Below are 19,045 nucleotides of genomic sequence, written 5' to 3' on the forward strand. Positions count from 1 at the left end.
GCGCCGTAAGCGCGCGTTGGCCCGGCGCGCGCGTCACTCAAGCCTCCTCGCAGCAGTTAGTACTTGGCGCCTCCTGATTGGCTTAGACGCCGCAGGGTCCTTTCTGATTGGAGGGTGTGACTGGGAGTTGGCCGTTCTTCCCTTCATAGGGTTCGGTTGAGCCTGAGGCGCGGGGGAGAATTGGGGAAACTGGAATTTCCCGCGGACTTGACGGCGCTTGCTCTCCCCCTACTCGTTTTAATTCCACGCGCTCCAAAATATCCGCCATGGAGAAATCTTGGTAATGACCCATTCCCCAAGCATCCCAGGAACACATCTGACCTCTGCCCTAATCCCTCCCCTCCTTGCCTTCGGGGGAGAATTCTGGGTAACCGATTTCTCTGGTCTCCCCAGAGGATTCTGGGTAACTAGCCGTGCTCATCCCCCTTCCGCCCCCGCCCCAATTGTGGGTAACTGGCCATTCTTCCCTAGAGAATATTAGGTAGCTATATTGCTGAGTTCTAGGAAACGGACTTTCTTGTTCTCTTTACCTCCCAATTCCCCACCCCCAACTCTGGGAAACAGACAGCCAAGCCCCCTTCCCCGCAATTTCTGCTCCCTTTATCTGATGCTCAGGACAGAACCAAACATATGAAGCCTGCAGGGAGGTGAAAAAGAAGTCAAGGATTAGGTCTAATAGGGGGGTGCGGTGGGGAGGATGGAAAGGGACATTGGCATTCCCACCTCCACCTACTGTTCAGTCCCTTCCTGCCTATTTACCCTCCGCCTGACAGCCTTACCCATCGCCGGCCATGTGCCCCACACAACCGAGAAGACACTAAGCATCGATAGGTGGGCCTACCCTCACTCAGCTACCTTTTTCCCCTTGCAGGCCATGATGCCCGCTGTATACCTCCCGGTGCTGTGCTGTCCTGCTGAAGGTGGGGTCAGGCATCCAAAGGGGCTGTGGCAGGGAAGGGTCTAATTGCTGCCAATATCATCATGAACTTTGAGAGTCTGGACCCTGGTCTGGCAGAGTATGCCCCGGCTATGCATTCTGCCCTGGACCCTGTCCTGGATGCCCACCTGAACCCAAGTCTGTTGCAGAACGTGGAGCTGGATCCAGAGGGAGTGGCCTTGGAGGCTCTTCCGGTCCAGGAGTCAATGCACAGAATGGAAGGTGTCTACTCAGAATTGCACAGTGTGGTGGCTGAAGTGGGCGTGCCTGTCTCCGTCTCCCACTTTGACTTACACGAGGAGATGCTATGGGTGGGGAGCCATGGGGTAAGCACTGTACTACTACTACTAACAACAACAACAGCAACAAAAGAACTGTACTCCTTTGTGAGACCTGAAAGGAGATGGTGGGGGTCTTTTGTCTGGTTTTATCCCAAAGACAGCTGCTTTGCAGAGAGTCTGAGTTGAGGTGATGAGCGTTAGCTGTGTCTCTTAAGACAACAGGAGTGTGGAAGGAGCAATGGGGAGCCAGAGGATACAGATAAGACACCCTACTTTTACAATTTGCTTATCCCCATGGTTTGATTAACCTTGATAACCAGTTCTGTAGCCCCCCCCCCTAATTCAACCTGTAATGCCCCTCCTCTGTCTCGTTTTTTATAACGATAGAATGCTTAATGCATATTTCTGCATATCTTACAGGGGCTATTTGTTTATTTTGCCATTTGTTTCTTAAACTCTGTGTTTGTATTGCCAATATGGGATGGAGCCCAAAGCTTTCGTAAGAAGTAACATGCATGTAGTCTACCTTCCATAGGATGTGGATTGTTCTGCCAAGAAGGGACGCATTTGGTGTGTATGATTCATTCAGTTCAGTAGGCAGTGCCTACTACTATGCCAGGCTCAGGAAATAACGATGAATTAAACATAACTCATGTCCTCAAAGAGTTTACAGGACAGTAAAGGAAAGTAAGGTGGGGGAGGCAAATAGAGGATTCTGTGATACTAAGTGCCATTGTGTAAATAAGTGCTCGATGCTTGAAAGCATAGAAGAGAGTCAGGGAGCGCTTCCACGAGGATGTGGCATTGAACTGAGTCTTGAAAGAGGAGCAGGAGTCCAGGTGGAGAAGCAGAGTAAAGGCTGTCTTGCAAGACCAACAATTGCAAGAGCAATATATTACCCAGCATAGGGAGTACAGCAAATATAAGCAAGCAGGTTTTTCTGGACTGGAAGCCAAAGGTAAAGAGATAGACATTTATTCATTACACCAGTGTTTCATGAACATTTACTCAGAACCAGTTCTTGTTCAAGGGTCTGAGTGTGGAATAAGTCAACCTCTACCCCCTCCAAAAACAAACAAACCTCACTGTCATCCAGTGGATTCAAACTCATAGCAGCCCTCCAGGGCAGGTTAAAACTGGCCCTGGGCGGTTTCTGAGACTGTGAATAGTGACAGGGGCAGGCAGCTTCATCTTTCTCCCACCCCGGGAAGAGGCTGGTGGGTTGCAATGCTGACACTGTGCTTAGCAGCCCAGCATGCCACCAGTGTGCCCCTCCTAGTAGAATAAGCAGTTAACAACAACAACAACAACCACAGTACAGCAGGGAGTTGAGGGTGGGAAATGTTGCTATTTTAGATATTGGCAAGGTAATTCTGATAAAGTAACATTTGAGTAGAAACCTGGATGCAGGTCAAGATATCCATTTTAGGCCATTAGCAAGGCTGAGGGGAGCCATGCAGATAGCTAGGGGAAGAATTTCCGAAGGGCCTCAAATAGGACGTTAGGAGTTTGAATCTGATCCTTCAGATCTGTCGTGACAAGGTCTGATTTGCATCTTAGGTGGAATGCTGAGGTAGCAGTTTGATTTAAGGGGGAGGGGCAGGGAAATAAGTAGTGAGATCAATTTATAGCTCATTGTAGAATGGACATAAAAGACGAAGACCCGAATGTAGCCCAGTAAAACTGAATACATAGGATTAGATTCGGGAAATGTTAAGGGAACAAATTGGACATAAGTTGATCACCAGATCTGTGGCTTACATCATGTTATCATAAGGGATATAATAACTGAAGTAGGGAAAGATGATGAATTTTGTTTAAGATGGAATGGGTTTGAGGTTTATAGAGGATATCTAAGGAGAAACGCTTAGCAGGTATTGGAAGCATTTTAGTATAAAATGCTTTAGGCACTGCCTGGGGCTGAGGCAGTGGTCTGGGCTGGGGATAAAGAAATTGGGGATCATCAGCTTGAAGATGGATGCAATCTATGGACAGCTGCCTCCTTTGCCATGAGACCGGAAAACGGATCAAAGATTCTGTAGAACAGTCCTTGTGGACGCCAGGCTTTCTGGAGCCCCAGGGGGCAGATGAACCTATGAAATGATGGCCTTGAGGCAGTCTTTAAACTAGAAATAACCCTCGACTTCTTCTTACGTGAAATGATAGCTCAGTCGATCTAATAAAGAACTGAGCATCATGCTTTTTACGGTCATCTGTATGGAGTCAGACTGATGACAGCAACCTGGAAGACTGGGTAGGCACCTTTGAGTGGGAAGGGCAGTGAGTGTGTGAGAGGAGGTACAACCCGGGCAGGAGGTGAGAGTTGTTGCACAACAGAAGAACATAAGCAGTGTCACCACGTGCTCACAGAAGAACGGTCAAATTGTGTGCATTTTTGCTGTGTATAGCCTCAATAACCACAAAGTGTTATTTTAAACAATAGCAGTAAGATGGACGTCAAAGTGGACGAGATTACCTAGGAAGAGAGCAGAGCGAGGATCTAGTGGGCTGGGAACAGCCAGGTTTGAGGAGGAGTCTGAAGGAGGGGAGCCTATCAGGGGAAGGTGTGATGTAAGCAGCAGGAGAGCGTGAAGTCAGAAACCAAGGGCGCAATGACCTTCACATTCTGTCTGTTCCCGCCCGTGACTCTCAGTGCACATTCCTAGATGGCAGCTGGTATTAGGACTTGGCTGTTGAACATGAAGTCAGCCTGCCAGTGGAGGGCAGGACTTTTGTCCTGACGTTTTTTGGAGCGATTGGGAGAGGCTGGACTAAATGGATTCATTAGAGCAACTCAGGGTTACAAAGGGTCCTCTTCTTGCCAGTCCTTGTTTGGCCTTTAGAGCACTGCTCTAACCAACTGAGTCATTACCTACCCAACAGAGTCATTGAAAGGATAAAGTAAGGTTGAGTTTACAAAAGTGCTTTGTAAAGCTTTAAACAAAAGTAACACCGCCCCCCCCAAAAAAAAAAAAAATCAATATCATCGAGTTGACTCATAGCAACCCTATAGGACAGGGTAGAACTTCCCCTGTGAGTTTCCAAGACTAACTGTTTACAGGAGTAGAAATCCCCATCTTCCTCCCTTGAAGTGGCTAGTGGTTCTGAACTGCAGACCTTGCAGATCAAAGCCCAGTGTGGAACCACTACACTACCAGGGCTCCTAGCAAAATGTCTTTATCACTGAGGTTGACTTGTTAGCTCTGAGCTTCTTATTGCTAGCCAGAAAAGCTAGCTATGGAAAAAGGCTGAGCAATACCCAGTCCCGATCTGAATCTGCAGTGGCCCTTCCTCTCCACCCAGAGGTATCCCTGTCATTTTCTGTCCCATGCAGGGCCACGCCACTTCATTTTTTGGCCCCGCCTTGGAGCGCTATTCATCCTTCCAGGTCAATGGCAGTGACGACATCCGGCAGATCCAGAGCCTGGAGAATGGTATCCTTTTTCTCACCAAGAACAACCTCAAGTATATGGCCCGTGGGGGCCTCATCATATTTGATTACCTGTAAGTGGCTCCTCAGGCCTGGACTGAGGCTTCCTTGTAGAGTGGGCAGGCTAAGGGCTGACGGTGCACGAGACCCTGAGCCTTTGCCTCTCCTGTGCCCACAGGTTGGATGAGAGTGAGGATATGCATAGTCTCCTGCTAACTGACAGCAGTACTCTGCTCATTGGCGGGCTGCAGAACCACATCCTAGAGATTGACCTCAACACTGTCCAGGAGACACAGAAGGTAGAAGGCCAAGGCAGGACAAGGCCGTGCAGGGCTTGGGGTTATTGGGGAACGTGGAGTGTATCCGGGTTGGGAAAGTGCCTGCAATGTTCATTGGCCTTTCTGTTCTTTGTGGGAAGAGTCAATCTTTTCACACTGGTTTCTCCTGCTTTCCCCCCCACAGTACGCAGTCGAGATGCCTGGGGTCACCATCATGAGACAGACAAACCGCTTCTTCTTCTGTGGCCATACATCTGGCAAGGTGGCCAAGTTCCGATATTCCTCACAGCACGGGGCTCTGTTTCACCAGTTGTCTGATTGGGGTCTGCCCTTTCCTTACCTCAGAGAATGCAGTTGAATTGGAGAGGAGGGATGAGCGAGTGGGTTCACTTCCTTGGCAGCTAGCCCTGTTCCAGTTGGAGGTTATCTTGCACCCTGGTGTTTTCTATCATAACTAGATAGCTTAGAGGCAGACGGGCGAACAAGAGTTCTCTTTGGGGTCCCTGGCAGCTCTTGGCTTGTCCTTTTGCTTTTCCGGTGCTCAAGTTGTCCGTATCCTAGAGTTCGGGGGCTCACAGGATCAGGTAGGCAGAACTGCCCTTCTTGCTAAGAGCCTTAGCTGTAACTGAGTTCTCTCTTCTTCAGCTTTCCCTGCGAGACCTCCGTACTTTTAAGGTGGAGCATGAATTTGACGCCTTCTCAGGGAGTCTGTCAGATTTTGACGTGCACGGCAACTTGCTGGCTGCCTGTGGCTTTTCCAGCCGCCTCTCTGGCCTGGCCTGTGACCGCTTCCTCAAGGTGTACGACCTCCGTATGATGCGGGCCATCACTCCCCTTCAAGTACACGTGGACCCCGCCTTCTTGCGCTTTATCCCTACCTATACTTCTCGTCTTGCTATTATCTCCCAGTCAGGTAGGCAGGGGATGCAGGATGGAGGAGGAAGGGTTGGTGAATGACGGGAAACTAGGCACTACCAGAAGGGTGGGGGTGGGACAGAAAGTAGCCTTTCAATGGGCCCCAGGGTCTCACTGAGGTTTGGTCAGGGATTAAAACTTTTCATTTATCCTCGGGTGTGCAGAACGGGGAAGACATGAAAGGTGGTGTAGGCAAAACAACTCTAGACTTCCCCTTTCCAGTGCCTTATGAGAATGTAGCAGATACTCTATTACCAGGCAGGAGTTTGGAACCCATCTTGCTGAGGAAGAGGGTAGGACTGGCTCTTTTTCACCTTCCAGGGCACATCGGTCTTCCTCCTCTCTCCTAGGGCAGTGCCAGTTTTGTGAGCCCACAGGCCTGGCCAACCCAGCTGACATCTTCCATGTGAATCCCGTGGGGCCTCTGCTGATGACGTTTGACGTGTCAGCCAGCAAGCAGGCCCTGGTCTTCGGAGATTCTGAAGGCTGTGTGCACCTCTGGACTGATTCCCCTGAGCCTTCCTTCAACCCTTATTCCCGGGAAACGGAATTTGCTTTGCCCTGTCTGGTGGACACCCTTCCTCCTCTGGACTGGAGCCAGGACTTGATGCCTCTTTCCCTCATCCCAGTCCCACTCACCACCGACACCCTGCTCTCTGACTGGCCTGCTGCCAACTCTGCTCCGGCTCCCAGGTTGTACCTCACATCTGGGCCAAACGGAGGGAGTGCGGGGAAGGGGTGATATGCCAGGAGTTAGTTCTCTGCTAGCCCTATAATTAAGCTCCTTTTCTGATTTTTTTTTTCCACCTCTGCGTTTTCTTTTTTTCTGTACCCTTTGGGGCTGGGGATTGGATGGGTGGATATATAACCCTTCAAGCCTTAGAACTAATTTGCACCATAGGCGAGCACCTCCTGTGGACGCGGAGATTCTGCGCACCATGAAGAAAGTGGGCTTCATTGGCTACGCACCTAACCCCCGCACCAGGCTGCGCAATCAGGTATGCTGAGAGAGGAGCCCTCTGGGGTTTCGCCTCTTTCCTTTGCTCCTTTGTTCTCCGTCACTGAGCCTAGGCTTTTGAGAGTCTTCTGGATTGAAAGTATTGTGCTAGTGAGACCTAGCCATCGGAGAAGATTCAGAGGCATAGAAGGTAGAGTCCCTGCTCTGAAGATATGCACTGTGTGGTTGATGAACATACTTACTCCAGAAGATCTGGGACTCTTACAGGCAGTCAGTGCCACAGCTGTTTGGAGGGAGACTGTCCCTCTGGGCTGGAATGGCCAGAGAAGACGTAAAGAAACAGGTGGATGTTGACCTGGAGAGGTTGGCTGTGGGTCGCAGTCACGGGAGAATACTCGAGGTGATAGAACAGTGCTAGTCAAGGTCTCAAAGAGACATACGTGCAGACAATGTGTCTGAGGAGTAGCTTGGGTGGAGTAGCTGTTGGTATTGGGAGGTAGTAAGAGATTAAAGTTTAAGAAGGGCCTGGCTGTGAAGCTTTGAATAGCAATGTGCAGTGCAAGAAGCCATGCTCTGAAAGCATGCTGGGAAGGCGGATTTGGTAGTGGCCTACTGGACAGAGTGTGGGAGGCCATCGTCGTTATCCAGTTGGAAGGAGACGAAGTGGCCTGATGGCAGTGGGGGACAAAGCAAATTGGCTGTGGAAAACACTGTGAAGAGAGACGTTTCAGGACTTAGTGGCTCTCTCAATGCTGCAATAAAGGTAGGGGAAGCCAAAGATAATTAAGATACCCTACAAACTTTTTTTTTTTTAACCCTAGATTCCTTACCGACTCAAGGAGTCAGACAGTAAATTTGACAGCTTCAGCCAGGTCACGGAGTCACCAATAGGACGGGAAGAGGAGCCGCATCTCCATATGGTCTCTAAGAAATACCGAAAGGTACTGGGGATATCAAGCTGGAGGCCCTGTGGGTTGTGGGGAAAGGGGTAATGTGAGGAAGCTGGGGCCCAGGAGCGAGTCGGCTCTGGGGGACTTGGAGGCTATCTTCAGCCCGGCTCAGACTCTCTCTACCTCAGGTGACTATCAAATACTCCAAGCTGGGGCTGGAAGACTTTGACTTCAAACACTACAACAAGACCCTGTTTGCCGGACTAGAGCCCCACATTCCTAATGCTTACTGTAACTGCATGGTCCAGGTAAGGCTGCGGCATTCCTATGGCTTGAGCGTATCAACTGCCTTCTTCCCTGCGCTCCACAACTTCTGCTCTCCTGCCTGGTCTCCTCAACGAAGCCCACTTTACCAGGGCCACCTCGATCATTCCGCATCCAGCCCTTCCTCTCTGTGTGAGCGCCGCTTCTTCAGTGGACTCCTGCTTTGTGTTCTTCACAGCCCCGCTCACTGTCTCCTCGCTCCCACTCCCTGTCCTGGTTTCCTGAACCAGCTGTCTTGTTCTTCCTTCGCCCTTCCAGGTGCTCTATTTCCTGGAGCCTGTTCGCTGTCTAATCCAAAACCACCTTTGCCAAAAGGAGTTCTGCTTGGCATGTGAGCTGGGCTTCCTCTTCCATATGTTGGACCTCTCCCGTGGTGACCCATGCCAGGTCCGTGCTCAGAGACGTGAGCTGTTTTAAATGGAAGAGGGAGGGGAGTCGATGGTGTGCAAGGGACCACAGAGAGAAAACTCCCACTGACCAACACACGTCGATTCCAGGGCAGCAATTTTCTTCGGGCCTTCCGCACCATTCCTGAGGCCTCAGCCCTCGGTCTGATCCTGGCAGACTCGGATGAGGCTTCGGGCAAGGGCAGTCTGGCCAGGCTCATCCAGAGGTGGAACCGGTTCATTCTCACTCAACTGCATCAGGATATGCAGGAGCTGGAAGTAGCCCAGGCCTACCGAGGTGCTGGAGTCAGGTACGAGTAGTTAAAGCCCCTGTGACAAGTCTCTCTCTGCCTTAACGCGTCTTCTGATTTCCTCCATGTGCACATGTCACTGTTCCCACTTGTAGCAGCTTCTGCTCCTCGGGAGACTCAGTCATTGGGCAGCTGTTCAGCTGTGAGATGGAGAATTGCAGCCTGTGCCGCTGTGGCAGTGAGACCGTGCGAGCCTCCTCCACCCTGCTCTTCACACTCTCCTACCCCGAGGGTAGCAACAGTGGTATACCTGCGGCTGGCGGGGAAGGCTCCCCCAAGCGTCCTGCAACAGCAGGAAGGGGTCTTAGGGGGAGGGGGGAGGGGGGAGAACCAGGAGTGAAGCATCAGTTTCCTCTCAGATAAAACCGGGAAGAACTATGACTTTGCCCAGGTACTGAAGCGAAGCATCTGCCTGGAGCAGAATACACAAGCCTGGTGTGACAACTGCGAAAAGTTCCAGCCCACGGTGAGTGGACTATTGAGTTGGACAAGAGCCTGCCGCATGAGGGACTCGTCTGGGGTCAGATGCGGCAGCAGCATTGGCAGCGAGCGGGCGGGAGGAACCCCAGTTTGAGGGTGCAGAGCTGCTTTCCCTGTCGGCACCCTGGCGCTCCTGGCTTGTTCTCTCCCCAGATTCAGACCCGCAATATCCGACATCTGCCAGACATTCTTGTCATCAACTGTGAGGTGAACAGCTCGAAAGAGGCTGATTTCTGGAGGATGCAGGCTGAGGTGAGGACTTGGGCTCAAAACAGGCCTTTTAGGAACGCCTTCTAGTTTCCCCTTCCCTCGGATCTCCACACACGACTGTTCCCTCTGTGCTCAGTTTGCCTTCAAGATGGCAGTGAAGAAGCCCGCAGGGGAGCTCTCCAAGAACAAGGACTTTGCTTTGTCCGATTGGTAAGTACTCTCCTGGGAGCTGTCCAAAGGCTGAACTAGCCAGTGGCGCCTCTTGCCACGGGCTAGCTCTTTTCCCAGCCCAGTTCCATTCCTGTGTCCCATAGGAAGGAGCTCGGGAGTCCAGAGGGCATGCTGAGATGCCCCTCCATGGAGGAGATGAAGAATATCTGGCTTCCTTTCTCCATTCGCATGAAGATGACCAAGAACAAAGGGCTGGATGTTTGCAATTGGACTGATGGAGATGAGGTGCAGGGTGTTGAAAACTGGGAAGGAGAGGGGAAGGAGGGAGAGAAGGTTGGGCAGAAGGAAATGCCGGGCAGAGGACTTGGTAAAGAGGAAGGGCAGGGGAATAAGGCTTAGTATTTACAAGTTGTGGGATTTTCTAGAGCACTGGTTCTCAACCTTCCTAATGCTTTGACCATTTAATACCGTTCCTCAGGTTGTGGTGACCCCCAACCATAAAATGTTTTCATTGCTACTTCATAACTGTCATCTTGCTACTGTTATGAATCGTAATGTAAATATCTGATATGCAGGATGTATTTTCATTGTTACAAATTGAACATAATTAAAACAGTGATGAATCACAAAAGCAATATGTAATTACATATTGTGAAATATTTATTTCTTTTTTGGGGGGAAATATTTATTTCTAATGACAAAAAATGAAATTTTGTCTTGAACCATGGTGTAGCCTGGGTAACGGTTTTCACGCTGGGTACTCCTGTGTTGGAAGACCCACCTGGAGACGGATAGAGGAGCTGTGTCATGGTTCCTAAGCCCATCAGAAAGATGTGTTTTCCAATGGTCTTAAGCAACCCGTGAAAGGGTCGTTCGACCCCCAAAGAAGTTGAGACCCACAGGTTGAGAACCGCTGGGCTAGAGAGACTCGGTTAATGTTCAAAGCCACTGGAGGGAGCTAATCTACCCTAGTCTACAGTCCCCTATGCTCCCAACTCCCTGCCCTCTATCCCCTCCCCCCTGCCTTCCCCACCCTTGAACTTAGCTTAGCAGCCTGGGTATCCCCTTCCCAGTGGGGCGCAGCCAGGGCGGAGGAGGAGCATGGTGTCTCTGTGTATGACCTGATGGCCACGGTGGTACACATCCTGGACTCACGCACAGGGGGCAGCCTGGTGGCTCACATCAAAGTTGGAGAGACCTACCACCAGCGCAAGGAGGTGAGTGAGGTGTGGTACGGGGCAGGGACACGCCTGGGGATGACCCTAGTGGAGTCCCAAGTCTGTCCTTGTCTTGAGTCTGAGCCAGAGCAGTCCAGCCACCACGGAAGGCTCACCTTTTTCTGTACCTCCACAGGGCGTTACTCACCAGCAGTGGTATCTCTTCAATGACTTCCTTATTGAACCCATTGATAAGGTTAGTTGCAACACATCCCACTACCTTTTCCAACTTCTGATTTTCTAGTGATCTTACCTCAGGGCCATAGGGATCTTACCCTCAGGGCCATAGGGAATGCCAGGCAGAATCAGGAGAGGGTCGGGTGGGGGGTGGCCCCAGGAGCAAAGCATTAGCAGAACTGAAAGTAGCAATTGAGTCCTATCCTCTAATTTGGGAGGTAAGAGAAAGGGGTGTATACAGAAGCCCTGAGTGCTTTTCTCTTCTACAGCATGAAGCTGTGCAGTTTAACATGAATTGGAAAGTCCCTGCTATCCTTTATTACGTCAAAAGGAATCTCCATTCCAAATACAACGTGAACAGTAAGTGGGCAGGTCAGAGTAGGTCCAAAGGGTGTGTGGGCAATTTAAATTGGTCTTTGGAAAGAGATCAGGGAAATAGCTTGTTAGGATTAGGACTACCACCAGTTTTATAATCCCCGGGGAGATTAGAGATAAAGAGATTGAGAAGAATGTGGGAAAATGGTGAGGGAGGGACAACAAGGGTGGAACAAATCACTGAAGCCTTGTCAGAATGTCTGTTTATGAGTACAAGGCTAACCATTCCACATCTTATTGCCAGGTAAAGATGTCTTCTTTTTTTATTCTTAAGTGCCTTCAGCCCCTAAGGCTTATCTGTAACCTTATGTTTCTGGATTTCTAAGCTAAGGTCCAAAATGAAAATTTTGCTTGCTCTTCTCTATCTCCACATTTTTCTTTGCCAATTTCATGATTTTCTGATTTGCCTCCTGCTGTATTCATTAGGCATCATCTTATTGCTCACATGCTTTTATCATTGAGGGATCACAGTATAGACCCAGTCCACCTGGGCTTTCCTCCCCTGGTTACTTCCCTATCACCAGGTGACTGCCCTCTGCCTTTTCTCTTCTAGTCAAGAACCCTATAGAGGCGAGTGTCCTGATGGCTGAAGCCTCCTTGGCACGGAAACAGCGGAAAACACATACTACCTTCATTCCACTCATGCTGAGTGAGATGCCACAGGTTGGGGACCTGGTGGGCCTCGATGCTGAGTTTGTCACCCTTAATGAGGTATCCAAGGCCAGAAGGAGAGTAGGGGTTGAGTAGAACTTGGAGAATGTCCAGAGCAGCAAGCATTTCTTTGATTTCCTTATTAACTCTTCTCATGTAGGAGGAAGCTGAGTTGCGCAGCGATGGCACCAAATCTACCATTAAACCAAGTCAGATGTCAGTAGCAAGGATTACCTGTGTTCGGGGCCAAGGACCCAATGAGGGTATTCCCTTCATTGATGATTACATCTCTACACAGGAGCAGGTATTAGGATATGGGGTGCGAGTGAGGGACCCTGTTCTAGGACCCAGGGAAGACGGGCATGGGGAGATTCTGCACACTCCTTAAGGCGACTGGTTTTCTCTCCAGGTGGTGGATTACTTGACTCAATACTCAGGGATAAAGCCCGGAGACCTCGATGCCAAGATCTCCTCTAAGCACCTCACGACTCTCAAGTCTACCTACTTAAAACTCCGTTTTCTGATAGACATTGGAGTCAAATTTGTAGGTCATGGTCTACAGAAGGACTTCCGGGTCATCAACCTCATGGTTCGGACTGAGCTTTTTACAGAGTTTTGGAGGGTGGGCCCTCCGGGTATAGACTTGTGCTTTTGGAGAATGGGACATTTTGGATCCCCTGCCCTCAGTCTCCCCCTCTTTTTCCTTTGCCAGGTGCCCAAGGACCAAGTGCTTGACACGGTGTACCTCTTCCATATGCCTCGAAAACGAATGATTTCCCTGCGGTTTCTTGCTTGGTACTTTCTGGGTGAGCGTTCTACCTGTGGTGCTCATACAGAGTAGGACAACATGTTGGGGGCCAAGTTAGACTCGGGAACAACCTGAGTTAATGGTGAGAGTCACTGGGCAGAAAGATGTGTGACTGTTCCCTTAAAGACAAGTGTCCTGTTTTCCTTCCCCTGAGGAGCCCAGTTGGCGTTCTGGTTATGTGTCAAAGGTCTGCAGTTTGAAACCACCAGCCATTCCAAGGGAGAAAGACAAGGCTTTCTACTCCTGAGAATTGCCATCTCGGAAACCCACTGATGCAGGTCTACCCTGTCCTATAGGGTCGCTATGAGTCATTGAGATCTCTACCTCACTCAGTGAGCTCTCCATCTAATCTCCAGTCCTAGGGCTGCTGCCATTTATCTGACCCTCGTCAGCTTTGTTGTCATCATTCTTACTCAAGAACCTGGGCTTGCACTTTGCATCCTTGAGGGCCTGGCATGGGCTTCAGACAGAGTAGTGCTCAGCAGTTACTGTTGGGCCAATCACTTCCTTACTACCTTCTGATTGAGTCATGTTCCAGAGAGTTTGGAACAAACTACAGTGAACCCTCATTTATCGCGGTTAATCGGTTCTAGACCCTACCGTGATAAATGAAATTCCGCAAAGTAGGATTCCTTATTTGTAAATCAAATGTTTTCGTAGTTAGAGCATAGAGGACATGAAAAAACACCCTTTAGTCACCATTACACTCGTATTACCCAATTTATTAAACGAAAAAGGGAAAATACAGTAAAACATTTTGAAGGTTACAATTATCATTTATTATATTATTTATGGCATCTAGTTTACAGTATTACATATTTCACATACAGTATTATTATACATAATTCTTACAAATACTGTAATCAATAGCCTATGAAATGACTTAAGGGATGTACTCTACAGGTGGGTCGCCGTCTTTTTCCTCTGAAGGAGCGGGTATAGGCAGTGGGTGCTGTTACACAAAAACGGCGATAGAGGAAGCCGCGGAAGTCGAAGCGCGAAGTGGCGAGGGTTCACTGTATATCCTTCATCATGTAGTAATTCATCCAAAAAGACTTCTTCAGCACTTATGTTCAAGGCAACGAAAGGAAGGACGTTCCCATATATGCTCACAAAAGTAGTTATAGTGACCTCTAGTGTGTCACAAACATGTACTGCGAAGCCATTGTTTGGAACTACAAGTTGGGGTTCTCTGGCCACAGTGGCAGTAGTAGCACTATCTGGTTAGATTTCTTAAATTTGTGTTTCCTAGAGTCAAGAGTAGGGAGAGGAGCAGATTCCTACTCTGCTGGGTCCCAAATGCTTCCACTTCTATTTCTGCTAGACCTGAAGATTCAAGGAGAGACCCATGACAGTATCGAGGATGCCCGCACAGCCCTTCAGCTCTACCGAAAGTATCTGGAGCTAAGCAAGAATGGGACTGAGCCCGAGTCCTTCCACAAAGTGCTCAAGGGTCTCTACGAGAAGGGCCGCAAGATGGACTGGAAAGTGCCAGAGCCGGAGAGCCAGTCCAGTCCTAAGAGTAAGCCCTGGGATGGGCCAAGGGAAACTGGACTGGGTGGGTTTCATTTCTTATGTGGGGATTTTACTCATCACAGTGACAATGATGATGGTACCAGCCCTGGCTTATATTTGTAATCCATTTCACAGTTTACAAAGTACTTAATCATTCCATCAGGCAGTGAAAAATATTTTATTAAAACTCTCCACAGGTCTTAATGCTTCCTCTACCCAATTCTAAAGTGGTTGGGGCAGACTCACTACTCTCCGTTCCCTTTGTATTTTGCCTCACTGGAAGCCCCCCAAGTTCTTTTACTTCACATACCTTAAGGGTCGGTCATGGCTTTTGCTTTTGTCTCTGACAGATGCAGCTGTCTTCTCCTCCGTGCTGGCACTCTGACCCACGTTCTCTCAACAAACTACTCCCTCTCCTTCTAGTCTTTGTGGCCCCAGAACTGGAAGATGGTTTTCTAAGTTGGCTATATACCCTTTCCACTTCCAGACATGGACCCCATCTGGGTCTGCAGTTGGTGCTATGAAAGGAACTGGGATGCATCAGAATTGTTACACAGGGTCTAGAAGCCAGATTCCTTCTCTACCTTTGCAAAACCGTGGACCAAAGATATGAGTCTAGAACTGACCTAGATTGGTATTCTTAATAAACACCCTCCTGGGTAATTAATCCAGGTGTAGAACACCCTGAAACCAAAATTCTCTTTTCCCAGCTGGCTGGGGACTGAAGTCCTAGGCAGTGGCAGAGGATCCAGCAGTAGTCCAGGACTTAGTCTGTTTGAGGGATGTCTGTCTGGAGGAGCAAGCGCAGAGTCTTGGTGGCTCAAGCAAACCAGTGTGACCAACAGCACCATTGCCCAAAGGACAAAGCCTGCTGCTGGCATCCTGCTGACAGCTGAGCAGCCTGTCTTCCATCCACTCCCCTGTCCCAAGTTTTGCTTTATGATTTAAAATTTTTTATTTTAAACCGCATGTTTTATAAAATAAAACCAAAAAACATGATTGGCTATTGTTTTACCTTTGGTGGCTTAGTGTGTCGTTCTGAGTTTAGTTCCTTTTTGTCTGTTGGCTTCCTGTTAGAACTGGAAAAAGGAGGGCTGTATTCAAATTCCCACCTAAAAATGAAGACCGTGCCCTGGAGTACAGAAAGTACCGTTATGAAGGTGGAGGATTTTACGTTTTTCCTGTTACGGCTTTGCTATAGCTAAGGTTGGATTCTTTTAATACATAACAGTACAGTTTCCCATTAATAATTAAAAGGCAGGCGGGATGCTGACAAACTACCTCCAAAAACACAATTATCAAATCAATTTGGACTCAGTGGCCTTATAGGGGAAGAGTAGAAGTGCCTATTAGGTGTCCAAGGTTGTGAAAGTAGCTAAGTCCTCCACCCTCTCCCATGGCCTAACATGCAACCTACTGCACGACTGGGAAGCCAGACCTGCAGTTCGCGCCCCAGGGAGGCGCCACGCGGCGGCTGCCGTGGTGCCTTCTGGGAGATGGAGTCCACGAGGCTTCCCACTGATGGGCGGTGTACCTTGCCTGTGGAACGTGCTGCCGCACCTGGACCGACACACACATCCGCCTCACCTCCCCCACGTACCACGTCCGGGGTCAGCTCTGGCTGCAGGCCACACCTCTTCAGCCGCTGACCCCTCGTGGTCACGTGGAGCCGCTCGCCACGCAAGTCTGGGTCCTCCCGGGAGCGCGCGGGGTCCTCGCTCCCGGAGCAGCCCCGGCGCTGCCTGCTCGCGCGAGAACTCGGAGTGCGGGTCCGGGCCGGTCGGCCCCGCGGCGGCTGCGGAGCCTGACGGCGCAGCCCGTGCCGGGAGCAGCCGGGACTCCCGGCCGCGCCCCGAGGAGCCCGACGGCCTGCCAGCGCCTGGGCCACGGCGGCCCCGCGAGCAGAGGTGGGACTGGTGCGGGCGGCGCAGCGCGAGTCCTCAGGAAGGGGCTGCCTCCTAGGCTTCGGGTTGGCAATGCCGGTTCCTCGGCGTCGCGTCGCGTCGGAGTGCTTCTCGTCCCCCAACGCGCCCCTCGCTGGCCAGCCACTTCGCTGCCTCGCGCGCCGGGCCGGACCGAAGGCTCCTCCTGCCTGCGCCGCCCCCGTGCTTAGCGTCCTCATAAATCAGTCAGGATGCAGGCTCCCTTCCACCTAGTCCCGTCAGCCCCACACACTGTGGTCAAGAACCAGGGGCCTCGCCTAGATGTCTGCGCATAGTCTCTGGGGCTGAGCCCTAGCATCCACGTCCCCAGCTCCGAGGAACGGAAGCCCTCCAGAGAGGCTACATAGAAGCCCCTTTGTGTTCGGCCACTTCCTGGAAAAGGATCGGGGGAACCAGCGTGAGACTAGGACCAGGAAAACCTGGGGTTAGCCTCTCACGTCATCTATGTTTTATTCCCCCAAAACCCAGGTGGAGCGGCCCCGCTACCCTGAAGATGAAAGGCTGGGGTTGGCTGGCCCTGCTGGTGGTGGCCCTGCTGAGCACTGCGTGGGCTCGGAGGAGCCAGGATCTGCACTGTGGAGGTAAAGGCACAAGAAGTGGGAGGAAGATAAAGGCAATGTGAGGCTTTGGGTTCCAAGGACTGGGAGAAGGACCCATCAGAATCTGAATTGCACCCCTTCTTCACCCTTCTCCCATTCTCTCCTGTTGTACCAGCTTGCAGGGCCCTGGTGGATGAACTGGAGTGGGAAATTGCCCAGGTGGACCCCAAGAAGACCATTCAGATGGGGTCTTTCCGGATCAACCCAGATGGCAGCCAGTCAGTGGTGGAGGTAACTGCTACTGTTCCCCCACATAAAATAGCTTCCCCTGGCTTTGAGTGAGACCTCAACTAATTAGAAAATGCTTTCATTTAATAGAAATGGTAGAAAAAAACCCACTGACCTACAGAGCTATCTAAACAATTTGGAAGAGGCCGGGGTCTATTCCTTAGGTACTTATTTCCCGGCTTCAAACCTTAATACTTTGGGTTCTGTTGAAGTGATTAGCAGACAGGGAGCCTCTTCTCTGTGTACTTAATCCGTATGACTCATCATATTCATGCTTTGGTGGTATTACAGTTATTCAGAAAAGACACAGAAGAACTTGTAATTACAAATGTCTCTAATATTGAAACCCAACATACACCTCTGCACAACAGTACTTAGTGAAGATTATGTAAAGAAAGATGTCTGAAATGCTTCGCTAGTCATTATCATCCTTCCTTCAGATGTCCTCTCAATAAGGGCAGGTAGGAGTCTCATCTAACACTAAGAATAACATTACCTGAGGTCTTTAAGAGCAAGGAAGAGAACACATCATAGACTAGGGCTCGGCAACAAGATCTCTCACCACAGAGTTGAAAGTCCTTTGGAAATATATCAATAAACGATACTGTTTTTAATTTGGGAAGGCTTTTTGGAATGTGTTGGTTGAGCTAGCTTTGGAAAGAGATTAAGGGCATAAATTACTGATGTACCAAGGTAGAAGATAATGACCCACGGCTGAGGACATTTCTAGGTGCCTTATGCCCGCTCAGAGGCCCACCTCACCGAGCTGCTGGAAGAGGTGTGTGACCGAATGAAAGAATATGGGGAGCAGATTGACCCTTCCACCCACCGCAAGAACTACATCCGTGTAGTGGGACGGAGTGGAGAAGCCAGTGAGCTGGATCTCCAGGGCATCCGAATTGATTCCGACATCAGTGGCACCCTCAAGTTTGCGGTGAGCTATGGGGATGGGGGTTACAGCTTTGTGGGAGTTAGGCTGTGGGGTGGGGCCCACATAGAAAGTTGGATTAATGTCCTGGTCCTCTCTGGAGGCTGAGGCAAAACACCCCTTTCCTGCTGCCCGGTCTCACCCATTTCTCTCTTGAATTGGTAGTGTGAGAGCATCGTGGAGGAATATGAGGACGAGCTTATTGAATTCTTTTCCAGAGAGGCTGACAATGTTAAAGACAAACTGTGTAGTAAACGAACAGGTGAGCTACCCCGACTTTACCTCCCGTCCTCAGGACTGTAGAGCCTGGCACATGCCCGAGTTCCCCAGTAGCTCTATGATATTAGCCTTAGGGCTCCCATTGCCCCTGGCATAAGGGCTGAGGTTGCTCCTCCCTATTCTTTTCCTGTTAGTGTTCAGATTTTGTGGCTCCCTGAACTAACATATACGTGAGAGGGGTGGTGGGGATGTGACGTCGCTTGTCACTTACAAACAACAACCTGAAGAATGGTGGTAGATAGGCAGGATGGTTGGGGGTGTTTTTTTGAGAGTGGCATACATCAGTTCAAGAGTGGGGTTTTCCTTTAAATTGTGATGTGCTGTTTGCAGATCTATGCGACCATGCCCTGCACATATCTCATGACGAGCTATAAACTACTGGAGTGACCCAGACGGACAGGCTTGATGGAGCACCCCCAGGAGGGGCAGAGGGTGGCTATGCCTTTTATATTATGTTTTTACTGAAATGAACTGGAAAAAATATGAAACGAAAGTACAATCTGTCTTGTCTTCTCATGTCTGAATTGACCCTGGAAAATAGGGGTTTCTAGACAGGAAAGAAAAGGGGAAGGAAAAGAAGACTCTTGTGGTTGGTGCAGAAGAAGAGGAGAAGGAAACTGAACATTTAATTCTTCTATCCCACCAGATTCCTAATTCATTTAAAAACTGAATAAGCATTTATCCATTGCCTACGTAGCGCAATGTGTTTAGCGTCTGCTCGAGGAGAGAAGAGGAGTGTCTCAATTAACAAGGG

The 19,045-nt window shown here is 49.9% G+C and overlaps 2 protein-coding genes across 4 annotated transcripts; both read left to right on the top strand.

Moving 5' to 3' along the window:
* The first annotated feature begins 158 nt into the window (after positions 1-158).
* On the top strand, positions 159-15,303 carry PAN2 (poly(A) specific ribonuclease subunit PAN2). Of its 3 annotated transcripts, none has more exons than XM_045290182.1 (26): positions 159-280; positions 872-1,263; positions 4,553-4,722; positions 4,827-4,947; positions 5,111-5,188; positions 5,572-5,839; positions 6,192-6,534; positions 6,743-6,839; positions 7,621-7,740; positions 7,878-7,997; positions 8,272-8,400; positions 8,511-8,710; positions 8,806-8,954; positions 9,070-9,176; positions 9,344-9,442; positions 9,537-9,610; positions 9,715-9,856; positions 10,645-10,788; positions 10,925-10,984; positions 11,235-11,325; positions 11,894-12,051; positions 12,152-12,295; positions 12,401-12,580; positions 12,704-12,797; positions 14,124-14,321; positions 14,665-15,303. In XM_045290182.1, exons 2-26 carry the CDS (start codon positions 982-984, stop codon positions 14,697-14,699), a joined length of 3,603 nt encoding a protein of 1,200 aa, XP_045146117.1. In that variant the 5' UTR covers positions 159-280; positions 872-981; the 3' UTR covers positions 14,700-15,303. The 3 variants fall into 3 exon arrangements, with proteins under 3 accessions (XP_045146117.1, XP_045146128.1, XP_045146119.1); XM_045290193.1 differs by having other exon boundaries at positions 15,025-15,303; XM_045290184.1 differs by having other exon boundaries at positions 8,806-8,942.
* Positions 15,304-16,459: 1,156 nt separating this feature from the next.
* On the top strand, positions 16,460-18,794 carry CNPY2 (canopy FGF signaling regulator 2). Its single transcript, XM_004700555.2, has 5 exons — positions 16,460-16,838; positions 16,972-17,087; positions 17,815-18,018; positions 18,178-18,274; positions 18,622-18,794. Exons 1-5 carry the CDS (start codon positions 16,751-16,753, stop codon positions 18,663-18,665), a joined length of 549 nt encoding a protein of 182 aa, XP_004700612.1. The 5' UTR covers positions 16,460-16,750; the 3' UTR covers positions 18,666-18,794.
* Positions 18,795-19,045: the final 251 nt, after the last annotated feature.

The sequence above is a fragment of the Echinops telfairi genome, unplaced genomic scaffold (assembly GCF_000313985.2).
Source record: "Echinops telfairi isolate 266 unplaced genomic scaffold, ASM31398v2 ScPeMD7_2;HRSCAF=8, whole genome shotgun sequence".
Taxonomy (NCBI): Eukaryota; Metazoa; Chordata; class Mammalia; order Afrosoricida; family Tenrecidae; genus Echinops; species Echinops telfairi.